The sequence below is a fragment of the Poeciliopsis prolifica genome, unplaced genomic scaffold (genome assembly GCF_027474105.1).
Source record: "Poeciliopsis prolifica strain line A6 unplaced genomic scaffold, Auburn_PproV2 SCAFFOLD028, whole genome shotgun sequence".
Taxonomy (NCBI): Eukaryota; Metazoa; Chordata; class Actinopteri; order Cyprinodontiformes; family Poeciliidae; genus Poeciliopsis; species Poeciliopsis prolifica.
Window position 1 is genome coordinate 5933288 of NW_026562403.1, and position 27069 is coordinate 5960356.

Below are 27069 nucleotides of genomic sequence, written 5' to 3' on the forward strand. Positions count from 1 at the left end.
ATTTTTACTTGTGTATCCCAACTAATGCATTATTTTTTTACAGCACCAGATTCTTCTGGGTCACTTGTCTACTTTTCAGTGAATACTTTAATAAATTACAAAGGTCTTGAAATGCATGAATCTCACTATTATTTAGTTTGACTGCATGATGTATAGAAATGTTGATACATCTGGGCTTCCTGTCTGTTTTACATACGAGAACTACATATTTTGCCCCCATCACTTTTTATAACATTCCACACATTGGAGAACAAACTTAGCTGTATTGTAAAATATTCTCATATCAAAATACAGGTTCTGTAAAACAGTTTGTAAATTAAGATGCACCTAGCAAACCCTTCGAGGCTGATATAGATGTCTGGTTTCCTTTGAGGTCTGGCCAGCTGTGTGTCACAGCTGCTGCTGAACTTTGACCGCTCGCACCTGATCATCATCATCGTCGTCCTGATCTCCAGCTGCTGCCATATAAGGACAGATTTTCCTCCTACCCAGTTTCAGATTGTTGTGAAACCCAAAGCAGGAAGACCTTCAGGGCTCCTGCAAACACTGGAACGATTTGTCCAGTGACTAACCTGTCTGTCTTCTCCCCCCCGACCTGCCCCACTGGATATTGACTGGCTCACTGTTCTGAATTCACTGCGTTAGTCTGTGTCTGAATCGTGCCACTTTCTTTATTGTTCTACGGATCAGTTCATGTAAAAGAGGAAAGAAGCATGTTGCAGCTTTTAAAGTAAAAGATTTAAATTTCCAATCCACAAAGACACTATTCAGTGCTTATGCGTTATAAAAGTCCAGAAGCTAAAGACACGTCAGTGTTTTGTCAAAGCTCCCAAATTCAACAAGAACATGCAAACAGTGAGACTTCTCAGGAAGTCCCTTAAAAGAAAAGAAAAGAAAAAAAGAAACCTTTTTGTGCTCTATCAGCCTTGCTATCCATCTCCTGTTGTGTTTTGTGATCTGATTTCATCAACATCTTTTTGTCAAAAGCTACATCAGCCACAGACAGATCAAGCTCTGCCCGGCTCTCTGCACAGCGTTTGCTTTACAGAGAGTGGAGCTCTGACTCAAAAGACGTGCCAATGCTTCCCATCTTTGGGAGAAAAAGACGGGACTGAGGTAGTGAAACACACTTCCAGTGTGTGACCCCTGGCCAACAGAGACTGAAGTCTCCTGCTAAATGGGTGGGATCGTTTATATCTTTGACCACGCTGAGATTCAAAGACAATAAGCTACTGGGGTGGACCTTCACCTCTCCGTTTTCCCTTTGAGTAGCAGCCTACTCAGAAAAAATGGGAGACTTTCCCATAGTTGTGGAAAATTATAAAAATATCTGACAGCTTAATTGGTTTGCTGATGAATTGGTGAAGATTCATCTATAATGCCAAAGGCCTTTAATTTCTGGTCAATACTGAAGGGGCGAAATGACCAGCTTTAACATAAATAATCAGAAAGGTAAATAAAAAGATGCACCGCTCATTTTCCCTTAAAGAATTACTCAACCAACAATTTAAGGATGATAAGTTTATTCAAAACTACATGAACAAGTCAAAGACAAGAGAGTGCAAATACTGCAAGTATATATATAAAAAAACAGAGATAGAATTTACAAATATAAAGAGTAAAAATGATGTTGCTTTATCCGGACACTCCACTGGTCGTGCTGAGAAAATCCTGAAAAACAAATAAGTGTAGCATGAAGTGTGGCTTGTCACCAACACAGAGCTGAACCGCTTGGAAATATAAATGTACCTTCAGGCAGCCGTTCGACAGCGTTTCCCCCCGTTGCTGCTCTCTGTGCTTCGCATACTCACGAGTGAGCGAATCAGCATCATCCTGACTGAAGAGGAGTTTCACGTTTTAAGTAAAACTCACAAGTTAAGAAATTGTTCTGAAAGCGTCGTTGGGTTTTTTTAACAGCTCGTTCTGCAAGCAGCAGTCAGCGGTTAACAATACAAAAGGTTTATGTGACAAAAAGTAAAGAAGGTTAAAGTTTGGTGCTTAGAAAATTATAGTATAATTTTACAGTGAACTGCATGGTTACAGTTTTGGTCAGAAGTTTATATGGTTGGCAGCCCCATAAGCATAATCCCACCGCCACCGTGCAAATTTCTTTGCTTTGTGAAAGCATTCATCCTGCTAGGCATTTTTTCACATTTTGCTTGTCTACAACCACAAAGTTCAATTTGAGTTCCCGTAATAGAATAACACAAAGTAAACCAAAGTGAAGTCCCTTGTGGGGCAGATGGGAGACGTGAGTCTCTGGCCTCTGTTCAGCTCAATGTTTGGGTTTTCTTTTGCTTCAAAACGTCTCTATTGACGCCACTTGATTTGGTTCAATAGTCCTATCCTGGATGATGAGTCTACACCAGTGGAATCACAACCTGTTTCTTTGGCAATGAGAAGGGACATCTGAAGTGCTTTAAGACAAAACAAATCATGAACAACAACAAATCCCTACCAGTTCTGGCTGATCAGGCACTCCACCAACTCCTTCAGCTGGTTGGGTTGGCCACTGGACACAACGAGCTGCTTCAGGTGGGCAAAGTGTTTGGTTTTCATCACTTTCTGGTGCTGTCCATTTTGGCTGATGAACTTTAAGACGGTCTCCCTGACCTAAGGGAATATAAAAGTATCAGCCAGTGGCTGGAAGAGAATATAACCCCAATGAAAAGTTCTTCTTTTTGTATTTCTGTTTATTGCTCTGTGCCCATTTGAAGACCAACAGCTTCCTTAACTTCACACCATCAAACTCACCCAGCATAGTTTCCTACCCAGCAGTTTCCTGCTCAACATGTTTTCTGGAACTCCATACCAGTTCATTGAATATTAAAAAGGGGAAAAATATACGTCAGTGTTCTTTGAATGGAATATGCATTTAAAAAGAAGTGACACAATCAGGATGGAAGCTGAATGTTTGTACAGGAAGAACATGTAAAGTTTGAGGCTCAAATATGACTCAAGAAATACAAACCTGTTCAGTTTTTGGAAACTATAAACTGATTTTGTTATCTAAAATAGTAGAAATAAAATTAACTGTTTGATGATTAGGCTCTATATAGAAAGGATTACAAAATAAAGTTTGAAGCAAATGCTCACTTTAAATACAGCTACAGATTTAGTCAAAACTGTTCCACTCATGATCTGAGACTTCAAAACACATTTAGAGTCTAAATGTTGCTATGTGGTATTGTCCAGCAGTTTATGCAATTAACTGCATTTTAAGGACAGCTAAATTCAGATTGTTGCAAGAATTAAGAAATTACTTAAATAGCACCATATACAGTCGATGAAAAGATCTCAAAATGCAACATGTCATTGATAAGCATACTCAAAATAAGACCGGACACAAGTCACCCAGTTTCAAGAGTCCTTTCTTTAGACTCTAGCAAACAACAGTGAAGACAATAAACTCAGAAAAAGAGGAACAGCAACTGATCTACTAAATTTACTCTAAGAGAACATAGTGTTCATAATGTAAAAATGGCGTCCTGAAGGAGACTTCTGGGAAAAATTAAATCGCCTCGCTCATCAAGTCAAACACGGTAGTGGCAGTATCATGGTCTGGGTGGGGAAACTTTACTGAGTTGAACAACTTGTCACAATTGTTGGGAGCATAAATTCATCCTGAGAACATCTGGCCAGAGGTTTATGGCCTAAAACTCAAGGCTGCTGGGATAATTAGTGAGTCAATGATTCAAAGCACAAGAAGTTCATATCAAAGGGATACAAAAATAAAAATAAAGCACTGAGATGCTGCTGGGATATAACATGAAACAGGTTGTTGATGCTCTAAAACCCTCCAATGTGAAAAAATAAAAACATTTCTACAAGGAAGAGTGGCTCAAACACCCTCCACAGTAAATGATTAGTTGCTGGTGATAGTTAATGATTGATTGCTGCTGCTGACATCAAGGAGAGGCGTTACTTTTATACATAACGTCAGTTTGGTTTGGATAGCTTTGTTCATTTAATAAATTGTCATTTAAACAGTTAGTTATTGCTTTCTGCTCATGTAAAATCTGTTTTCCTCATGTCTGCATCTGCCTGCCTCATTAAAATGTTTAAGATTCCAGTGTTGTTCCTTATTGTGATCTTCTCTAAAGATGAAACTAATGTGAAGGGCAACATTTGGTAGAAGGATTTCTGATCTAATCTGACCTGTGAAGGGATTCCAGCCAATTCACCCGTGTTCATGAACTCATCCACCTGCTCAAGGACGGCCACTGGGTTGCACATGGACAGAAACCCCTGGAAACAGAAAACACAGCGTCTGGTCAGAGACAGAGCCCAGAAGTTACAACTTTACTCGTAAAGCAGACGTTAATGCTCTGACCTGGATCTGCTGCGCCTTTTTATTTGCACAGGGGATGAGAAGCAGAGTTCCCAAAGCGAAGGCATGAAGATTGAACTGTGCAAACCGGTTTGCAATTCCTATCAAGTCCAGATTCAAGAGGAAGGGACACCTGCAGAAAATAAATATAAAATAAAAATGTGCAGCTTGGGTACTGATGCCTTCAGTGAGTTAAACACGGGTCAAAAACAAAAGGTAATGCAGTCAAAAGCTAATTAGAAAATGAGATGAACAGAGAGACGAAATGGTTATGATTAGAGATGGGCCAAAATTACTAAATTGAGAGTTCAAAGGGGCCCCTTCAAATTAAAAATGCTAAATAGAGAATATTAGTTTTAAATGTTTAGCAATTTTTTAGAAAAGAAACCTGTTAATTCTGGCAGATCTACAACGTCTTGCCTTTGTCTTATAAAAAGAAAAACATGAAGTTTCCTTGGGCGGACTACACTCAGAGACAGGATATGTGTCTTGTTTTTCAAAACAACTTCCTGTATTTAACCCAGTTGAATGAAGAGCTGCGGCCAAGTCTGCTCTCAGCAAGTTACTGGACCTCTGAACCTGTCACCATGAAATTAAAATTGAAGCAGTCCCCAACAAAACGAAAAACAAAAGACAAACTGGTTAGTGAAAGAAAAAATGTTCATGCTATAAAGATTTTAATCTGCCAAAGGAAATATTTCTCTAAAGAACTTAAAAAGTGTCCATCTGCATCAACTACTCTTGTCAGTCAATCATTTTTGAATTGCAGTTGCAGTTCGTGCCAAATAAAAGGCATCAAACCTCCGTTTCACGTCTATTCATGTTCACGAGTTGGAATGGCCCAGTCAAAGTACAGGCCCAAATTCACGCACAATTTTTTTATTCTCAATTCAATTTGACTGAATTTGAACCATTTTGCAAATAAAATGAACAAAAATGTTGCTCTGTAGAAGTGGGAGGCTGATAGAAGATGCTCTCAAAACATCTGCAGTTATTACCAGAGTAGGCAGGAAACAAATGCCTCCCACACATTTCAGATTTTGTCTCAACGCCCCCCTTCATCGTAAACCATATCTCTGCTTCAGAGTCAACAGTAGAAAAACCTACTTGAGCAGGAGAACAAAAGTCCTGTAGAGCATTGCTTGTTGGTCCGGGCTCAAAGGAACCGAAGCTGTTACCGAGACAAAAACACAAAACAATTCAGGATTAATCGAGATAAATGTTCACCATTTCAGCACGGAAAATATGCATTTGTGATTCTAAAAGGCAAGACCAAAACTCAGCAAACGTATGTAAAATATTTTTACACACCAGACAATGAAGAGCAGGTTTTTTTTCTTTTTTTATGTCTCATGAATCATAAGTGTGAACATTTAAAAGAATCTCTGTCATAATTAATCATGATTAAATGCTCAAATAAAAGCCAAGATCACCAAATAAAAAAAAGCAGAGCTTTCATTAATAGTTGCTGTCTTTTTCCTCATCGTTTATTTTTAATAGTCAAACCTTTCGTTTGGTAGGTTTTCTTCAGATATGTTAAGTTTTGCTTCCTGACTGGCTTTAAAGTAATTGAGTGTAACGGAGTGACTGTCTGTCCTCATTGGGAACATATTCATGACTATAAGTGTAGCCATAAATAAAGACAAACAAACTCTGGGATAAATGGTTTTCTTCTGGATAATTAAACATGAGGATCCATTTGCTGTAGTTAAAAGTATTTTCTCGTTCACATCTTAAGGTTTTGTACATTAAAGAAATAAGCAGGGGGTCAGCGAGGATGTGTTTATGTTTAGGGCTCTAGCAGGCAGTGGATGTATTGACACAATGCATCAGGAGGGTTTATGTAACATAAACTTTTAGTTTTTATTTTCTTTCAGATGGTGACACCCACATCTTGGTAATCTGCTTTTCTGTTGATATATGGGATATGAGCAACCCTGTTTCATCCCACAACTCCGTTTGGGTGGAAACAAAGTTTCATTACATTGAAGTTATTTCATCTTACGTACTGAGAATTTTTACTACAAACGGAATATTGCACAGTTTGTCTCATAGTTATTCATGACTCTAGCAGAGTTTTTTAAATTAAAAATGTGTGCAGAGAGCTAAAGATGAGGGTGATGGCATGGAGGCCCTCCATCCTCAAAGACAGAGTGAATCACCAAAAATGGAAAAAGCTTCTCAGCAGTTTTTAGGAAGGTTTAATTGAAACTAAGATTTCTTGGATGCCAATTTTAGATAAAATGTAAATTAGAACAATAGTTCTTTTTTTTCCCCTTCAAAATCTCACAATAATTCTGGGTTGTATTCCTGTGCCACAAGCTGATCTGCTCCGGTGTTTTGCATGTCATACCCGAGACAAAAGGTGCCAGGATCATACTCCTCCAAGTCCTGGAGAAACTGGAAATCTGGAAATAAAACAAACAATCTGAAGCCCATCTTTGATACAACTGCATCTCCCATTGCTGTGGTTTTTATTAAAGGTTTTTTTTTTCGTTTATTTCTGACTCCACGCTTTCTTCAACAGGACATCCGTTACATGACGTCTGTCATGTAACGGATGTCATGCAGGTAGCAACGGGCTTTGTTATCCTTTTTTGTTTGTTTTGAATAAGTGAACCATAATTAGGAGTGGCATTTTTTTATTATTATTTTTGACATGCAAACAGAAATAAACTAACTGCAGCAATACCTCCCATAAAGTTGGCACAGCCACAATTGCTTCTAGCACCGTCTGGAGGTGACTGATCTGCAAGAAGCAGATGCACGCACATGGAAGTTTTAACATGTAAACATTTGATTATTTTCCCTTAAAAACACTTTCAAAAACAGAAACTTGAATTGTTGGGTAAAGGAAGAGACTGGTGCAGAAGCATTCACCAAATTGAAGCCCAGCAGCTTCTGAAGCAGACTGTTCCACAGCTGAGGGTCGTACACCTGGTACTCCAGACACAGGTCAGCTACCAGACGTACAGCCTGCAACAACAACAACCTCTTCGTGAAATAAGGTAGAACTTTGTGGATCTAAATCTCTCTGCCAGAAGGTACCTGTGGCTCATGACTGTGGTTCTTCCACAGTCCTTTAACCAAGCCGTCCTTTGGGCTGCTGAGGAAAGACTGAACGGTGTACGGGATATTTAATGCCTCCAGCTGAGACACGAAGATGTAAGACTTCAGATAACATCTGCATGAGAGGATACAAACAAAACACTCATGCTAACTCATCCTCTGATTTCAAAACTGCTGTTTGCACATTTCCTGGCCTCTCACTTAAATTTGCTTCTTGGGATCTGCAGCTGAGCCTCCAGAGTCTCTGCGTCGGTGAGGCGGATGAGGCAGAGCAGAACTCGAGTTCGGTGGCAGAAAGTCAGACGAGGACCAGAAGAGCTGAGAGGCTGCAGAGAGCGGTTTTAAAGTAAAGGCGAATTTAAGTCATACAGAACATTTATTAACAATTCCTTACAACTTCAAGATGCTGAACAGAAGGGGAAACGTGTTTCAAAAGTTATAATTCAGGTATATAAAAAAAGAGGAGAGGCTGCATTTTGCATTATTTTGAGGAAAGTTAAAGATGATTAATTAGTTAGTGCAGCTTAAAGACAGACATAAGCCACTTTCACAGAAAAAAAAATCTTTCTCAAGTGAAAAATAAAGTGTTTCAGACACACCCAGGTTTCAGCATAAAGAATAGGGCTCAGCAGACGGATTGCATCATCCGCAGGACGGGACTGCAGCATGTAGACCGCCCTGCAGGACGGCAAACAAAAGACAAGGTGTTCAACCTCTTCATTACTGCATGCACTATATCAACCATTTGATAATCTGTAGAATAGAGAAAGTATATTCAGATTTTATTTGCATTGTTGTAGTTTTTAAAGCAATGCTTGCAGGACAGTGTTTAAAGGAGTATGTTCAGAAGCGGGGCAGAGAAATGCTTTATGCATTCTGCCTCTTCTAACTTTGCTTTCTAAAAGCTAAAGCAGGACATTTTGTAAACTGGTGCAACTTTATTTGGGGATCAAGCAAAAAAAAAAAAAAAAAAGGAGAGGAAATAAAATGCATCAAACTGATCTAATCTGTTAGCTGGTCCATGATATGATGGTCTAGAGACGTTAAAGGACTTTATTTCTTTGGAAAATGACGAACGAACAAGAACAAGAACTATGAACTTGAATTAATGCAAATATTATGTCTATATTAAACTAATACTTGTACTCCCCGACAGTGAAATTGTACAACACTGATTTATACCTCTACAGTTATTTTTAGAAAAGGTCAGTGCCAGACTTATTACCTCAATAAGTCTGGATCCTCCTCAATGTTGGTCACACAATTCTGAGTTCCTATTTCCTTTACAAATAAGCAAAACAGTAAATGAAACAGAAAATCTTAATTTGATTTGAATCAATACAAATTGTTGGTTATGAAGAAAAAAGAAAAACGTTAGACCTTGGTAACAGCTGGGCCTGTTTTGCAGATCCATTTTTCTAACAGCATGTTGCAGATTTTCCCAAGATCCACATTGTTGATTGTGGCGATTTCCTTCACGGCAGCATGAATGTCTGAGACATAAAATAAAAAATAAAAAAAAGAAGAAAATCATTGTAGTAAATCAAAAAAAAAAAAATCATAAAAACAAACCATGTATTTGAGAAGAAGATGAAGCCTTTAATCTTGGAGATAAAAGGCTTCTTAAAGACATCTTAAATCTTAAAGACAGTGGCTCACCGGGAAAGGTTTGACCTCCGGTCTCTCTGTAGCGCTGCTCCACGCTGCTGTGTTCGTACAAGGCCATGATGAGCCTGGCGGGCAGGCCGCTCAACTTCAGGAGCTCTGGGCTGCTCAGCTGACTGCTGATCAGCATGTTCTCTGTGGCAGAACGTTGAAACTGCAGCTTCAGCTTCGACAGGAAGGTCTCCCCTCTGGCCCGGGCAGCCTCCTGTGAGAGAGCCCAAAACTGGTCAGTGAGAACGTTTCTGAATGCAGACGGAGACAAACATGTTAATGCAGCACATAAACAGCAAAAACAAAATCTCACCAAGTGATTTTGTCTAGCTTTTAGAGCAAATATCTGGGCAAACTTGAAAAAAGTCAGACTAACTTACAAGTAAGTTTTAGCAACCGATAGGACTTTGTTTCAAGTCAACAACTCTTTAATAAAAACTACTAGTTCCAGATTATTTAGTTTATAACAATATTTTATAAGTTACAAATTAATGTATCTGTCAATAGAACAAGAACTTTTTCATCAATATTATTTAACTAATGATTTAAAATAAGGTCCTATATCTTGTCAAAAAGTTACTTTTAAGTTAGTTTGTCCTATTTCAGGTGAGCTTAAGATATTTGCACTCGAAGCTACACCAAAATCAGAACCGCGTTTTTCCCCCCCACGTTTTGAACTATGCGGCTTATAGCCTGGTGCGGCTTTTCTGTGGATTTTTCTTCAAACGCCAGGGGGCACTACAGCAGGAAGTGAATCAGTGAAAGTCAAAATTGGAAGTCAAATAAGAAAGCACTAACTCTAATCTGACCAAAGCACACGATTCTAGTTAAGAAGAGCTTAATAAACTGTTTACATTCATAAAATGAGAAGACATCATAAATCTGATCATAAATACTTCTGCAGGTAAAAACAGTAACACAGACCTCTAGATTTGGATCTTTGAGCCACGCTTCTCCAAGACCCAAACAGTACCGAAGAGACTGCGTCTTCTCCAAGCCTTTAGAGAAGCAGGTAACAATTAGACGCCTGAGCAACCAGAACTGTGCAGTGGAGTGTAGCAGCAGGTCAGACCTGGTGGCAGTTCCTGTGTGATCTTATGCGCTGTGGCTGCAGCCCACTCCAGGCTCTGGATGCACTGAATGTATTTCATCATGGTCTTGGCCACCTTCAAGGTCTCCTTGTTGTAGCCGCGTCCTTGACCCTTTTTCCTTTGCTCCAAGATTAAAGGCTTCATCTTCTTCTCAAACACGTGGTTTGCTGCTGACATGTAAAGCTTATCGAGGCTCACCTGGAAAAAAGAGGAAGGGTTACTTTATTTATGGGGTTCATTCTCATATTTCATGTCAAGGTTCATTCATTTTATTGTTTGCTGTAGTATAAATACTACTCATTGTGATAAAATGGCAGATTTATCTATAACAATCAGCCTAGACAAGTGAATGAACGGAGAAACAAATAGGTATGGATAACAAATTAATGGATCATTTTAATGATTGCAACGACATGGATGACAAAAAGATAAAATGAATGGATAAACAGAAGGGTGTAAAATCTGAAATGATAGATTATGAATAGAGAGATAAATAGACAAGTAATTTTGTTTTTGCTTTTGAATAATTCCCAAATGGAAGGATGAATAACTGATGGATGGATTGTTTTCAGTTCAACTTTAGATGGAAACCAACCTTCATCAGTTTGCTGATCAGTAGAAGAGTTGGGAACGTTTCCTCACTCAGCTCAGGAGCTGTAAGCAGAAAAACACAAGGAGGAGTCATAATTTATGTGCAAAGATTCTATTAAGACCTTTACTAACGAAGGATTTAAATACCACAAAACAGATGATAAATGCAGTTTCAGTTTCCCTTCAGTTGAGAGTTAAGCATCATCACATCTGGCCTGAATGACTCATGGTTTTTGGTGAGACAAAGTAGTTAAAACAGAGGGTGAAGAGGTCAACTCACAGATGATTTTCCAGAAGTGTTTGGTCTGCATGAGCAGGTGGAAAGGCAGCCTGCTGCTGGACCAGGGGTTGGGCATAAGACCGTTTTCCAGAAGATACGTGTTCTCCACATCCGAGGGGGGGGAAACTCTCTTGTAGGACTTCAGGTGCTGAAGGAGGCCCATCGCCTTTGAAATAAAATAAAACGGTCTCATTTAAAACTACTGATCCCAGAGGAAAATTGGCTTTCAATTATAGGATGAAAGAGAGTCTTTGCTTTCACCTGACTGAGGGAGAAGGCGGCCACATACTCATCTGCAACCTGTATGATCTTCAGCACCACTTCAATCCGCTCGTAGTTGTACGGGCTGAGCTGTTTGAAAGATGTAGAAATTTTGTTTTATCTCCGACAAACTATGAAAAAAAAAAGAAGACCTTTCTTGTTCAAAAGGAGGACTTAGAAGATTCTTGTGCAAGTAGTGGATGGTTAAAATAGTTTCAAGTGAGAAACTGTAATGTCTCAGAACACAATTAAGTGCAGCATTGTTACCTTAAACAGGGCAGCGCAGAGACTGGCGGTGAGCTCGCTGGGACTGCTCAGCATGGGGATGATCTGCAGGATCCGTTCCAAAGCTTCCTCATCACACAGCGGCTGCTCCTCATCCAGGCCTGAGCCCGCTGCACCCGCGCTGCCGCCATCGTCCTCTTGCAGCAGCAGCAAGGTGGTGATGTACTGGTTGATCACACGATCACGGTCCAGACCAAAAGTACTGCGGAGACACAAAGGGATCGTTTCTTTAGACAGAGAGACCCAAACGGTAATAAATAAATAAAAAAACAATAAATGGTAGCTTTTGAAGGCCAATTAAACACAATGGGAGGAGGTGGGTGTCTCACCTGCAATACTGGAGGATAATATCGGGGGTGATCTTCTTGTTCTTCACCATTTCAGGGATCAGACAGCTCTTCAACTCCGGACGCTGACGAAACACTGGCTGCATAGAGATCTGAAGCAGAAGAAGACGTATCAGAACATGATTTGTCTTACAAGAAGGAAGCGTCACTGAAGCTGGAGGAAGAACTGCATTACCTCCAATTTTCCAAGCTTGACTCCCCACTCTGCATCGGTGATGACCGACAGAAACTTCTTCTGTTCCTCTGGCTCATTATATAAACTGCAGAGATTGGCCCCAATTTTCGCCACCGCCTGGAATAACCAACAAACACACACACACTTTCTGTAAATACCAGGGAAACAAATATTAGCCAAATGTGTTCAGTATTTCTGCCTACCAGAATTTTGTCATAGTTTTGCCAGGTGTTGTCTATGACTTTCCACAATATTTTGAAGACTTCTGATTTGGATAGGAGTGTACAAAGACCAATCGCCAAATCACAATCAACCACTCTCCAGTTGAACACCTGAAGCCCAAAGAAGAAAAATATATCATGAACATAAAACTTCCTAAAATGCTGAACATTTCAAGCTACAACTTCAGAAAAATGAAAAGTAGCACACTCACCTTGTTCAAAAGGCCGACAGCCACAGCGTTGAGAGTGGATACTGTTGTTTTTCTGACATCATTCAGGCACAAGTTGTACTTCTTAAGATTGTGGATATCATAAAGCTGAGAACGAATACAGTTCAAGTAACTCTTTTTAACGACGTGAATAAAGCTCTGTATTTATCTCAACATCACAAATAAAAAAAGAATAATTTGTACAAGGTAAAAAGGATGAGAATGTAACATTTTGTTATTTGAAGAATGGCAATCATAGGCATCAAATCTAGAAACTTACATAATTTTAGTTTTCTCTGTCCTACTGATTGCTCTTTTCTTATTTTTAAAAACTTGTTTGAAATAAATATATCAAATCAAAAAAAATATCTGATCTCTATGGATGAGTGAATGAATGAACCATCATAGTTAGAACTTGTTCAGTCTAAGCAGGGCTGAATGACAGTGTGATTGTATGTAGTAAAATATTTAAAGCTGAGATCAATTTAAAAAACATTGTAATAATAAACACCACAAAGAATATACATTTTTGAGTCTTCAGCTCATATTTCTGTTCTAATGTAACTGGTTAAATGAACTGAATAGATATTATCAAACTTTCAGGGACGATCTCAATCATTCACAATCATTATTGTTTATTTATTGTTCCAAATTCTGCTAACAGAAACCAAGTGACAATAAAATTGATGAGAAATATGAACTTCTTTCATGCTTTATTGTAAGGGGGGAAAAAAATCTACATTTGCTGGTGAACTTGGAGAACCACTGGTGGCTATATTTTAAGTAGGAAGTTTCAGCCTACTTAAGTGCTTCAAAGCCCTTAATAATGGAAAACTGTGAAACTCAAAAAGTAATTTAGTTTCAAAACACAGGAAAATGAGACAATTATGCAAGAAATACAGCACAAGTCAGTCCTACCTGAACACTTAACTTTGTGTCCATAAAATTTGAAGTGACATGCTGCAGACAGCTACCATAAGAGTTGACCAGCACTCTGAGAGCCAACTCCAGCTGACTGCACTCCTGCAGCATCTGCAGCATGTTGGTCAGTGGACCGAGAAGGATCTGCAGGTAGTTTGAACCTTTAAATAGGCCAAGTTAGAGTGAAGGTTAATGTAATTATCTTAGGGAGGGAAAAAAAAAATGATTAAAAACACCTACCGTCTTCAAATGAGCAATGTGATAAACAAGAACAATCCAACGGAAATAGTTTAGTGTCTGCAGAAATAACAACATATCAGAGCTGAGCAAAACTATGCTAGGAGATAAATGTGAGATATATTGTTTTTACCCTGGGAAATAGGCAACAGGCAGTTGGTGATTTCATACTGTACAGGAAGAACTGACACCGGATCCAAAACAATGCAGTCTTCATTAAAAACATCCTGAAAGCTCCATTGAGAATATGAATCTTTTTCTGCCTCCAAACTCAAGTCCTGCAACATCATAAAATTCGGAAAAGATTAATCAGTTGAAAGCACTTAAATGAACTTTCTGATTATTTCTTTGTTTCCATAAAGAAACCCAAACCAGATTACTTTTTTAGGTATTCACATTAACTTATTTGTGATAAACCAGAGTGGCTTTAATATACTGCACACATACCAGGGCAAATTTAGCAAACTGAATTGTCCAAAAATTCAGTCTTTGAATCTCACACACTATTCAGATTTGTATTTGGAAAATTAACTTGGAATATTTATCTTCAGCACAATTACGCTTATGTTAGTCTATGTTGCATAAAATCCCAACAAACGCACTGAAGTTTGCGGTTGTAACATATCAAAGTGTTCAAAGATTATGAATACTTCTGCAGGCCTTTGTATCTAACAACGCTGCTGACCTTTGCGATGAAACCGTAGTCGTCTGATAGTTGACACTGATGATACACATCCATGGCGATCCGTGTGCACTTGCAAAGCTCCAGGCAGTCCAACAGCAAATCTGGAACAAATTATTTATTTATCCTCTGGGAATTTGAAACAGAAATTCAAAAACAGAAAATAATTGTAAAGCATTGTGTATTTCAAATTTACTAAAGGATTTTTTGTTTTTAAATTTTTTTGTACTAATACCATTTACATTATAAATATGCATCTGAACACAAACACATACGCGCACACAAAAAGGAGATAAACAATGAATGCATGTTATGCAAAAATTAAGCTCCAGTGAGAATAAAGACTAATCTTTCCAAAAACTAAAAGCCTATTGAATCGTAGGAAAATATTTGTATTCAGTTTTTACCAGAGTTGCACAAAGTGATGGCTTGGCAGGCCAGATTGTGGATGACTGCAGGCAAATCCATGCCTTCAGGAATCACCATGGGAACATCCGCCTGCAGCATCTGGCACAAAGTCTTGGCAGCGGTGAACAAAACTTTCCCCGTATTGTTGTTGGAGTGGTGCTCATACAGCTCACTGAAGACACAAACAAAGACAAACAAAACACAAACATTAATGTTATGAGAGCCTCACGACTTGAACAGAGTTGGATCATCCACAGGAAAGCCTTCTGACATCCCAACCTGAGGATCTTCAGGGCCTTCTCCACCTTCCCCACCCTCAGCGCCCGCAGGCCGAGGTCAGACCACAGTTCCTGCTCGGTGCGTTGCAGCTGCCGCCCGAGCCGCCGTAACCCAGCTTCTGTGGAGATGGTCTTGGTCTTCCCGTCAGGATCATTCGCCACAACCGGAGCCGACAAAGCCTCGCCCTTTGATGAATGGCGAGCTCGCGTGTTTTCGTACGCTGTGATGTGATGATCCTGGATTTGTTTTCTGATGTTTGGATCTTCATAGTTGGAAGGGGTGAAAAATACATCGAAATCCTCCTGAGGAAGCAGGTAGAGAAGCAGCAAGTTACAAATTAAAAGTTAACATTTCATTCAAAAATACACCAAATAATGAGCATCACCTGCAGGTGGGCGATCGCCTTGAACATGATGAGGTTGGAGTCACACTCTATGCTTTTAAGAGCATCATCTGTAAAGAACAACAAAAAGAAACTGACATTGAGTCTGGGTAGTTTAGGCGTGAATTTATAACAACCTTTGTGTGCATGTTGCAGATTTCCATGACCTATGACTGTGGGAACCTAAAATATTCAGAAAATAGATGATATTTAAATCCATGGCTACAAACTAAGGATCTGCAAAAAACAACAAAAAAAAACTATTAGGCCTCTTAAAGCTTCACATTTTGCTTTTTCCAGGCAGAAGAAATATCTAGAGTACAAATAAAAGCCATTTCAAATTGATCATTTAATTTAGTTTCATTTTTTTAAAAAAGCAATTCAAACCAGCCCAGCTACATATGAAAAAATAAACTTAGTAAAAATGTAGCGTCACCATTGGGGGCAAAAACTGCCATCAAGTATTTTTATTTAATTGACAATTAGTTGTTGTTTTTTTTACATCACTGTGGAGGAATTTTAACTCACTCTTCTTCACAGAACTGTTTAGTCCGGACTTTGACTAAGCCACTCCAAATCTTTCAATACGAAATAAGAGATGTTCAAAGATTGACTTTCTGGTGTGCTTTGTGTAACCCTAGATGACTCTTAGATCAACTCTACTGACCCAGAGTTGCATAACCCAAGGACAGCAACTGAAGGCAGGACAGCCATTATCTTTTAGGATTTACTGCAGATTTCATGATTTCATCGTTCAATGAGGTTCTGAGGCAGCAAAGCTGCCCCAAATTGTCACACTACCACCAAATTTATAAGAATGTTAGTTTTGTGCTAAATATAACATGACACACACCTTACAAAACCAATCATTTTTACCTTTTTCAGTTTACAGAATATTTTACCAAGAGTCTTGAGGATCATCAAGATGTTTCTTTGTGAAAATGTGACACTGGCCTTTATTTTTAGTCTCTGTTTTTATTGTACAATCATGCATTTACTTAGGTTATTTTTGTCTGATTAAAATGCAAAAACAACAACATAGGAAATCTTTAAGGCCGGTGGGATTATAGTTTTACATCATTATATCTAGCTGACTGTGTTTGAACAAAGATGTTTTGTGCAAGTTTTTCAAAACAAAGATTCAAATGGATGGAAGTTTTCAGTGAAGTTCTCTTTAGAGGCATCTGGTGGATAAAAATATGAAGGGCAGCTTGGATCCACAGGTTAAAACAGGATCCTCCATTATGGCTGCCAAGTCTACAGAGCTTCTGTTAAATCATGTGACCATCATATTGAATAGCAATATATATACTTTATCACTATCTTTCTGGTTTGCAGTGGAGTGAAAAAACATTATGTTTAGTTAACTTTTTCACAATGCTCTAAATTTCCAAGCCACTGAAATATAGGTACTTGTTATCTGTGATCCATATTCAACAAAATTACAAGAAATAAATGTTTGAAACACTTCATGCTATGTGTACTGAATCTATATGAGTTTCAAAATGAATTCAACTTGCTTATGACACTCAATTTTTGTTTACATGCAAGTGTATCTAAGCAACATTTTCTGTAACACTTACGTTTCTGAATGAAATGCAGATATTTCAGAGCCTCCACCATCACCTGAGCTACGGCCATCTGCTGTTTCTTGTGCTGATAATGACAAGAAAATAAAAAACTGAGTTAATTTAATGGAAACCGTGATCATGTGCATATTGTAAGGTTTTTTAATGTCTTTTTGTTCAAGATTTTTCCCATGTTTAAAAGAGAGTGCTTGTCTATCAGCCTTACATGTTTTTATTGCTTATGGATTATTTTAAACAGCCAATCAAAGCCTCTCATAAATATAGATGGAATATAAATCAAAAGTAAATGCATAACTCCTTTCCTCCTCTCACCTCATCAGATATGTGGACTTTATCCTCCAGCTGCAGCCGAGCCCACGACGTGAGACGCTCAATCACACACTCCGCCTCTGCAGAAGACAGCCTCTTGAGGACAGTCAGGACTTCCTCAGTCTGAAAGCAGCACACGAGACTTTATCCAGACTCCACAGACATACACACACAGAGATTAAAAAAAAAACCTCATGGATTAGCTCACCTTGCCATGACCTATCAACTGGGTGAGATATAGATAATTTATCTGTGTTGTCGGCAGCTTGTATGCTGCTGCTAATGTCAGGGAGTCCTCTAAAGACATGGGCAAGTCTTGCTTCAGGATGTATCGAATCAGTGACTGTAGAAAACAAGTCAATAAACGGGAGTTGGTTATTGGTGGCATAAAGCAGAGGACGCACGCCTCGTAAGATTAATTAATCTGTTATTACCAGAACTTGAGTGTTGTTGGAGAGGTTGAAATTGCGGATGCCGTAGCCACGGAGAAGCTTCCGAATCTCCATCAGGCGGTAACTCTCCTTCAAAAGCTCCTGTCTGAAAAACAACAACAAAAAAAGCTGTTGAATCTCAATTTGTTGGTGATTTTATTTTGAGAAAAATGTTTAGAAGTGAGGGTTTTACAAACGCACTTTGGTCCATCCATCTCCAGGTATTGCTGCACAAGACTCTCCACCACATTGCTCCAGGGTACCACAGCTTTCTGCATGATCTCTAACACGGCATCCACCTTCAGCTGGGAGCAGATTTTACAGCGTTAGACTTTCTTCTGTCTGCATTCGTTTTTGTTGACGCTAGGGCTGATTTTCTTCCGTCTAATATAATAAAGTTAGAAGTCTGTTATGATGTCTATGATATATTTAACTCACATCAGTGTCAGTCATGCAGCTGAGCACAGCGACTGCTTTGCCCTCCCATCCAGTGAAAAGAGTTGTGGTCTGAGAACTGCAGCGTTCCAGCAGATCCTGGAGAAAAACACAACAGAGAGTGCATTTAATAAAAAGAGAAACATTTAGCTTAGGAAGGAATTACTGTATATGAAAAAGTTTATACATTTCATGATTCAAATCTGGATTTTTTTTTTGTTTTGTTTTTGGATATTTCAATACAGAGATTCACATCTAAACCAGCTGGAATAATACTGGAGACTTTTTGTCTTGAGGTTCCACAAACACTGAAATAACACAATGCTGAAATTATTGTCTTATTAAGGCTGTGGTTTTTGGCCAGTGATTTTATGGAAATTGGACTAATTTAGACCATCTCAATTTCAGTATGTAGAACTTTCAGGATGATCAAATAAGCAATGAAGTTTCTTAGTCTAAAAAGCCAAAGTTTGTGAACTTCATTACTTTTATTTTGTTTGTGCTATCTCAGAAAATAGCAGTGCTTGGTCTGGTATTTTGATTGACTGTAAAATTGCAGATCAACAGATTTAAAGTTGTTAGGAGAGGAAAAAAAGAAAGTGAAATCAGTCAACAAGTTAAAAAAACCAAAACACAAATGGATAAAATCTCGATTTAAAGATTAATAATTGAGCAAATATAACTTTTTTTTCCTTTCTTAAAGGGCCCAGAGATGACGTGTTGTGAATTGCCGTTCTATAAACTGAATTAAATAGAAATTGAGCTGTTAAGCAATAGCAAACTTTTAGAAAATTGAACAAGTCAATTAAATTACACACTTTCGCATACTTAATTATCTCTGTTCTATACTTATAAAGACGTGGAAAATGATGAAAGCAAATTCCAGACTTTGCTTACACTTCTGAATTTCTAAATGTATTTGATAAATAAATAAAAGTGTGGATTAATTTTTAAAAAGTTATTTGCATTGTCAAATATCAAAGGACATTTTTCAGCTGTGATGATGCTTTGTCTGAGTAAAATGTAAGTTGAATATATGCAGCAGAAAAGAATCATAAATAAATATGACACTGGAGAATTGTGATTTTAAATAATTTAAGTATTTAAATAAGGCTTTACAATCATTAAGAAAATATTGTATTTTTTTTAGTTAGTATATCCATTTAATCTGTCTGTTTAATTTAATATGTATTTAATCGGTTTAAATAGTGTTTATTGGTAGAGGCGTTTTACCTTGATGTACTGCAGCAGTAACTCATCAAAAGGAAGAGCGTGTTCCTCGGCGTACGGCCGAACGCTGGTTTCTACTGTGGCGGCAATCAGCTCTGGAGCTGGAACCTTGTCCAGCATGAAGAACGCCACACTCAACCTGCTGCCCTGTTAATGAGACAAAACCCTCATGAATAACATTTAAAATATGCAACAACTAAATAACGCAGTTAAAAATCATTAAAGCATTTACAAAACATAAGAAACAAAGTGATTTACATCTGTCAGTCTGAATTACATACTTGGAATTAAATTTAGGAACATGGAAAGCAGGAAGAACAAAAGGAGAAAAGAAGGAAGAACACAATGACGGCACAAATAAATGAGACAACACAAAGTAGGAAGGACACAGCCCTAAACACATGTGATAAGAAATAAAAATTGGAACTACAGATATTTTTCCATACTTATTTTCTACATCCATACTTATCTAGACTTGGAAAATACTTCTGTGAAATTTCTGGGTTTTTCAGACTGCCACTGAAACCTGTTCAAACTGAGTGGTAACTTTAATAGCGATTAATGATGCAATTCATTGTTAAGCCTAGACAGAATAAATCTCCAACAACAAACAAACCTTTTCGAAGACAGAAAGCGACAGTCTGCAGCTGTACTTCTGGTGAAGGTCCAGCAGCTGACGGAGGTTGGACACAAGAGATTTGAGGCTCTGCAGCTCTTTTGCGCCATCATTATCATCCTTCAGAGACACAGTCAGCAGAAAAATAAACATTCAACTATATTCTATAAATTTGTATGTCAGGGTGAAGAAAATACAATATAAATGTCTCTTACAATGGATTTCATCCAGGTCCATAACGAGGGAAGCCCAATAATGGCCAAATCCAGCCCATTCTGAGGCCAAGACCCCTGAAGAAACATTAAACTCATCACAATTTATCCATAATCCATAAATCACTTTTTTCATACCATTAACTTAAGAAATCTGAATAAATTTCTACAGTGTCTAAATATGATACTTCAATAATTCATAACCAAGTGTAAAAGACGCACCAAAAATCTAACAATATGTCACAGCAAACCTATATTTAATTTTTAAAAAAAGTGATTGCCTAATGTACCTTTTCAGTTAACTCCAGATTTCTTGCTTTCAGCTCGAGCCATTTAGCCAAGATTCTCTACAAGAAAATTAATTTAGCTTAAATAAGCTTCATACAGTAAGGAAGGCACACTTTTTATTTGAAAGTGAAGTCATTCCACCTGTCCTCTTGGAAGGACTCTCCTCACAAAAGGGACAAAAACTGTCCTAAACCAAGGACAGAGGTCTTGGGATGGCAGATCCTCTGGGATGGCACCGAGAATTGCTTCCAGACTCTTCTCCTCAAACTCCAGCGCGATCTGTCCCTGCAGAATCACACATCAAAGCCACATTAATGTCTCGAAAGTATTTCAGAAATGCAGCTTTAAGTTTACTGCTGTTGATGTGTGAACAAAGCCTTTCCAAATTATTTATGTTACCTCGTATCTCAGCCACAGGAGCTGTGCGCCCCTCATGTCTCCCTCTCTCAGGTGGGTCACAACATCTCCCAGAATGTCAGTGCAGTTCAGAAACTCAATCCATGCGATCCCGCTGCAGGTGACAGAGCAGTACACTAAATAACACGGAGGAAATACACAACAAACCGTCCACAAAATAAAACGCATACTTTTTAACAAAATATAAGACGTAGGCAATAAGATATTGATTTTACTTGAAGTTTTCCAAGCCATGCAGGCTGCAGAATGTTGCCAGTCGAGCCAAGGCCTCTTGGATCTGTAAGGAGGCGTATCGAGAGGCAGCGTGGTTTAGCATCTTCTCTGCGGTGTCAAAGGTCGGCCACGGAGCTTTGAGGCAATAGTCCACCACATACTGCTCATCCTGCAGAAACAGATACAGCCTCTGTTAGCATCAGCATTTATGTATTGCAATAATCTTGATAGAAACCGGAAAACGTAAAAACGTACTGTGATTTTCATCAGGTTTGCCTTGGCCTCATCTACGAGTTCAGACCAGACTTCCTGTCCGTATCCACCCACTGACGCCGAGGCCAACTGCTCCAGCACAAAGTCAAGCTTCACTTTGTAAACAAGCTGCACAAAAATAAAACTGTCAGCCCACAACCACCTTCATAAGAGCAGCAAACAAACCAAAGCAAAAATACAAAACTCAAATGTGCCAAGTGTAAAAAGACAGCTGCAGTAGCATGACCTCAAACTGAACAAAACCCTGATTCAATGCTTTGTGCAACCGTCTTCTGTAAGTAAGTAAAATATTAGTCTTCTCCTATAACACTGCATCAAGTTGGGAGATACAGAAATAAGGAACTTTGGCTATCCAGTCCTCTCACCTATTCTCTTCTTTTCGACTTAGCTCACAGGTTTTTTGCCTGAGCTGGTAAAGGAAAAAGATTGACCTTACTTGTGGTTAAGCAGTTCTGCTGAACTGGTGACATTTTCATCATTATCCAACTGAACTGGTGACATTTTCATCATTATCCAACTGAATGACCACAATGGTCCTCCAGACTTTTATTAAAAACTCCTAGTATTTAAAGACTTTATAAATAACATTCACTCTAACAAGGTTTCCAGTGGGAAATAAGCCCATAACACCACAGAAACTCCACAGGAGTATCTACATTTAAAAGTAGGATTAGGTGAACTTGAAATTTTAATCGTTATATATTGTTGCAATTATTGTGTTCGGGCACTTTGGCATATTGGTACTTTAAGAAATGAATTTGTAAGTCTAAAAATCCCACGCATCTCCATATATTCGGATTTACAAATACATTCACTTTTACAAGCAACTGTCAACCATACAAGCAACTGTCAACCATATGTATATTTCAAATATCTTGAAAAACATTTCAAGGTATTTGAAATATATGTTCCATGCACTGCTCTTCAAACTCCAGAGAAACTCTAGAGTTTGAGGAGCACTTCAGAAGAATTGATGTGATGTTACTTGAATTTACAAAACAGATGCATTTACCTCCAAATCAAGATCGAACGTAATTGCAAACTTTTCTGCCTCCTCAAACATGTGTTTGTGTAGAAGCCTGCTCAACCTAGAAACAGGGAAGAAAAACGTGACCCACAATATTAGTCATGTGGGATACAACACACAATCCACCCAGATAATACTTGGGTACCTGTTCTCAGGTAAAGCCTCAGTGAAACATCTGACAACAACAGCTGAGACAGCCTCTCCTTGGCTATTTGCAGAGAGAATTACAAAATAAAAGTTCACTGTGAAAACATGCTAGCAATGACTGACCTTTTTGAAAATAATACAGTGTCTCACCTTTCCGGGTTCTCACCAATCCCCTCAACCAAATAAATTGTATCCTAAATGGAAACAAAATTCATTGTAATGTTGATGTATATTAGATGGGAAGGCAGCATACTCTATGTTATGCCTGAAAAAGGTTTGATTGTTCACCATGTTTGTTTTCATCTGGACAAGACAGGAGACCGAGGAGACATCAAGGGAATAGCAAACACTCATAGAGGGCAGACATCTGATTTGAAGGGAGCTGATCTGAAAAGTAAAAAGCAGTAGATCTTCAGAAAAGCAGTCAGTAACTGGCTTTCCGACTTTGTTCAGAGGGAATTGTGCAGTGACCTGACTGTTGTCTTGCTTTGTCAGAGTAATCATCTTCATGCTGCTCTTGTCTTGGCTGCAACAAGCAATAGAAAACATTCATCTTGGTGTAAAGAGTCAAATTTGTATTTGCTTTATTGACAAAGACTATGCACACAAACAATAAGTTGGACTTCAGAGACACATTTCTATGTGTAGATAAAGTTACACGACTTTATTATGACAAACTCGTACTTACATCACCCTGGAGGCAGAGCCACACTCCGTGGTCAGCTCAAAGTCATGAATGGCCAGCTCTGGCCAGCAGCGAATCATGACAAGAAAATGCAGGTCCCAAACGCTCAGAACATCCTGATGCAAATTTACAACATAAATGTAAAACATTCAATCTGCTGCCCGTGAAGCAAAACGTTGAAGACCCTGTAACATCAAACTCACCTCGGAGTCCAAAATATACAACAGATTTTCCATCACTACCAGCTTTCTCACACCTATAAAAATAAGACACAAGGTAAGAACACGAAGCTAATTACTATTTCACCTCACATTCACAGACCAAACACTGCGAAGCTTTGCAAACGTATTCATAAACTGAACTTTTTCATATTTTCTAAGCGTAAAATTCAGCATTTGTTTGTGTGCATTTAAAGTTCTGATAAATACACTATGGAACATCATTGAGAAGAAGGATGCATGGTTTTACTCGGATACAATTGAAAATTTCAAACAAGCGGCATGAACTGGCGTTTAGTCCCTGGTAGTCAATATTTGTAGAATCATCTTTTTCTGCCATAATAGCAGCATTTCCATTTTTCCAGCTTTGCCCATCTAAAGAGGAAGACATTAGCCGATTCTTTAGATTGGATGGAGAGCTTAAATGGGCATTTCTAAGTCTTGGCACAATTTAATTATTAGATTCAAGTTTGGATTTCAGCTAAGCAATGAATGTTAAAGGGTAGGCAAATATTTAAAATATGGGAAAATATTGGTTATTAACCAGAACAGTAATATTTAGTTTAATTTTGAGCAGGTGAACTAAAAAAAAAAAATAAAAACACAATTAGTTTTTTTTTTGTCTTAAATGATATTTCTGTTGGAGCCCACTAGTACAAACAGATGCTTTTTGTCCAAGTGACAACATGTTTGGACTCTACTGACTAAAGGGTTATAAATACTCTTGCAAGGCACTGTTTACTTTCCTACAATTTAAAAATTCAAAACCATGATTCTGCAAAACAATCACCTTACCAGGAATGAGGCTGTTGTTGATGGACTGAGCAAAGCACATTTTTGCCTTAAGATGATCCATCTTCCAGTGAGTCACAATATTTTCTTTGTCTCCCTGTCAAGTTTTGACATGACAGTGGGTTTCACAATTTGCTTTCAAAAATTTCACTTTGCTTCTATTTGCATGACTCCAGTGATAATGCACAGATACAGTGAGTAAATCAAACTCTTCTTTTGCTCACTGACCCCAATAATTAGATTGATTTCAAGGCCAAGACTGAAGATCACTGCTGTACTGCAGCCCTCATCATGGTAATCTTCAGTAGAGCAAAAGTCTACCCTGATAAGACTCTGGAGCTGAATATGGGAAAGAGAGATTGTTATTTTTCTGTCATTTAACATAAAAATATATCCTGCAACGTAATGGACAAAAAGGGTCTTAGCTCACCTCTTTCAAAGCTGTCACGTCCATATTTTCACATGCTTTCATAGTAAAAGGATAAAATATAGTTTACTGTGTTTAAAGAGTGGCTCCAAATAAACACTGCATATAATTCAATACAAAAATTCAATACCTGTCTCGATCTTTGTCAAAGCAAGGTTTGAAATGTGGAAAAATCCATCCTTAATAAGAAGAAAGACATGATACATCCCTGTCACAAGAAACAAGATTTGAGATTTCTGGTTAAATATATACATCACTTCACAAAATTACAAGAAATACACTGTCTATTTGAGCTTCTGCTCTGAATAGTATAAAAACTTTACCAGAAGATGACTGATCCTCATTTAGGATGAGATAACGGTATGTTTTCTTATCTTCACTGGATGGTTTTTGAACCAAAGCCTGCAAATTTCAAAGACAAGGCAGCACAGATATAAAACATAGAAAGAAAAACTGGGAGAGGCAAAAAAGACAAATTCTAGTTCTTCCTTTGAGGCAGAAATATTAAAAAAATGTCATTGTCAAATTAGATGGTGATATTTAATGTCAATCCATTACATATAATATGTTCTATCTCAACAACCACATTAGAAATACAAACTCCCATACTCTAGTAAAGAGGATTCTTTTGTGTGGAACATAGATCAAATGAAGGTTTCCATTTCTTTCACAGACCACCAAAAATCGTCCTTCAAGGCAAACATCAATGGCATCCACATCCGTTTCTAAAAGAACAACAACAACAAAAAAATAATTTTAGTCAGGCTTTATAGTTTTCTTTGATTTCTGACCTACTCATTTTGATTTGGACATTTTGCTTTTTAAGGTCTTAACACCAAATGTGGTGAGACAGTTATTTCATTTTAAATTCAACAGAAAGTGAACAGCTATAATTTTTGCTAACTGATCTGGTAAAAGAAAACAATTTACCAAAGTGGAGAAGGAGAAGAATGGTCTGATAGCTCTGGTCAAATAGGATCACCGTCTTGTCAATGACAACAATACTCCAATTGGAAGCACCAAATGACAAAAGCCGGGGATCTGTGGGAACCTGCAAAAAGCAATCCTGATGAAACATCTCAAAAAATGGTAGGCTGCCATGTAGAAAAGTCAGAGTTTTGGCAGCTTAAATAAAGATTGAACTGCCAAAACTTTATATTTAGAGTTTCCAAAAAAATCACAAATAATAAATCAAATTAATAACGTGAATCGTAAATCCATTTTAGGATGAGTGGAACCCTTCTTGGTGGGAAGCAAAAGTCTTAGCTACGCCCCTGGTCAAAAGAGTATGAGGAATAACCAAAGCACAGGGACTTGAAGAAACCATGCCCAAGTTCTTGTGATGAAAATACTTGCACTAATTACCTTATCGGAGGAGGATATTTTGACCAAAGTGTCAACCTGATACAAGCCGTTTCCATGTTCCTCTCCTGACACATTGTCCAGGCGGACTGTGTTTGTATCCTCGTTGGTCAGGAGCTCAACGTCACTCCACGTCGCCATTTCTTAAAACTGTCACAAAATGTGAAAAATGTATGAATACGCGTCTCGAAGTGCTCGAAGTGTTCCGTACGCTAGTTGACCCTCCGCTAATCCAAGTGAATGTTGACGCTATGTCGACGATAAAACAAACCTCAGCGATAAACTTTGAAACCGAGTAAGAGCAGGCGTTCATATCAAAGCTGTCGTCTTTTATCGGATGGGATATGTGGACGTTAACGGCGAATGACCGCTGAACGTGTTGTTTCCAGGACTAAAACGCAGCGTCAACGCGAGTCCACATTAGCTTTAGAATTTGGCGGGTCGCTGTAAAGTGGATAGGAGTCACTTTGGGTTATGTCCTGCGTTTTGTCTTCCAGGTGCATCTTCTCAAACAGCTCACGACAAGCAGTGCTTATTTAATAATGATATAAGTTCATTATTCACACAACAACACAGACTTTAATTTTAATGTGTTTAATGTATACATTCCAATATATCAAAGGGAATTCGTTAAAAAATATAACTAATGTGAAGCCTTATTTGAGCCTGTTGAAATCATTGCAGGGTAAAAAACAACCTCGCCCATTCTGCGTTGCCAGGTTTGATATACATAGTTGTATTTACGAAAGTAACTTTCATTACATCCAATACGTTTTCATTCTCTATCAAATCTGTTTACTTTGCCATGCAACAGCATTATAAAAATAAATTAGACGTATGATGTCTAACACTGCTGTCAAAGGGCGTCAAATGCAAAAACCTTTGCGTTTGAGTTTTTTTAAGGAATTATTTTAATTGTTGCGTCAATGGAATAAATACACATTATGTTTATATCCATATTACTTGGAAACGTA

At 38.2% G+C, this 27069-nt stretch overlaps 1 protein-coding gene across 1 annotated transcript; it reads right to left on the minus strand.

Annotated features, from left to right (window-relative positions):
- Nucleotides 1-1516: 1516 nt before the first annotated feature.
- Nucleotides 1517-26503, minus strand: kntc1 (kinetochore associated 1). Its single transcript, XM_055049226.1, has 62 exons — nt 26367-26503; nt 26099-26245; nt 25664-25784; nt 25343-25458; nt 25057-25135; nt 24864-24941; nt 24737-24771; nt 24535-24645; nt 24310-24403; nt 23500-23552; nt 23300-23412; nt 23083-23137; nt 22900-22998; nt 22762-22805; nt 22610-22672; nt 22450-22525; nt 21420-21545; nt 21167-21333; nt 20934-21045; nt 20676-20819; nt 20537-20593; nt 20250-20324; nt 20035-20154; nt 19422-19565; nt 18192-18287; nt 17955-18058; nt 17757-17859; nt 17531-17665; nt 17326-17445; nt 17008-17080; nt 15428-15495; nt 15043-15344; nt 14763-14935; nt 14359-14459; nt 13807-13951; nt 13677-13733; nt 13434-13597; nt 12519-12623; nt 12289-12417; nt 12086-12202; nt 11893-12002; nt 11546-11765; nt 11279-11368; nt 11018-11183; nt 10742-10800; nt 10128-10344; nt 9980-10053; nt 9059-9269; nt 8780-8892; nt 8625-8680; nt 7999-8077; nt 7601-7725; nt 7379-7514; nt 7211-7306; nt 7023-7079; nt 6684-6738; nt 5438-5501; nt 4334-4463; nt 4159-4248; nt 2459-2613; nt 1750-1837; nt 1517-1671 (listed from the first exon to the last, which is right to left on the minus strand). The coding sequence occupies exons 2-62, from the start codon at nt 26234-26236 to the stop codon at nt 1636-1638; spliced, it is 6639 nt and encodes a 2212-aa protein (XP_054905201.1). The 5' UTR covers nt 26237-26245; nt 26367-26503; the 3' UTR covers nt 1517-1635.
- Between the last annotated feature and the right edge of the window lie 566 nt (nt 26504-27069).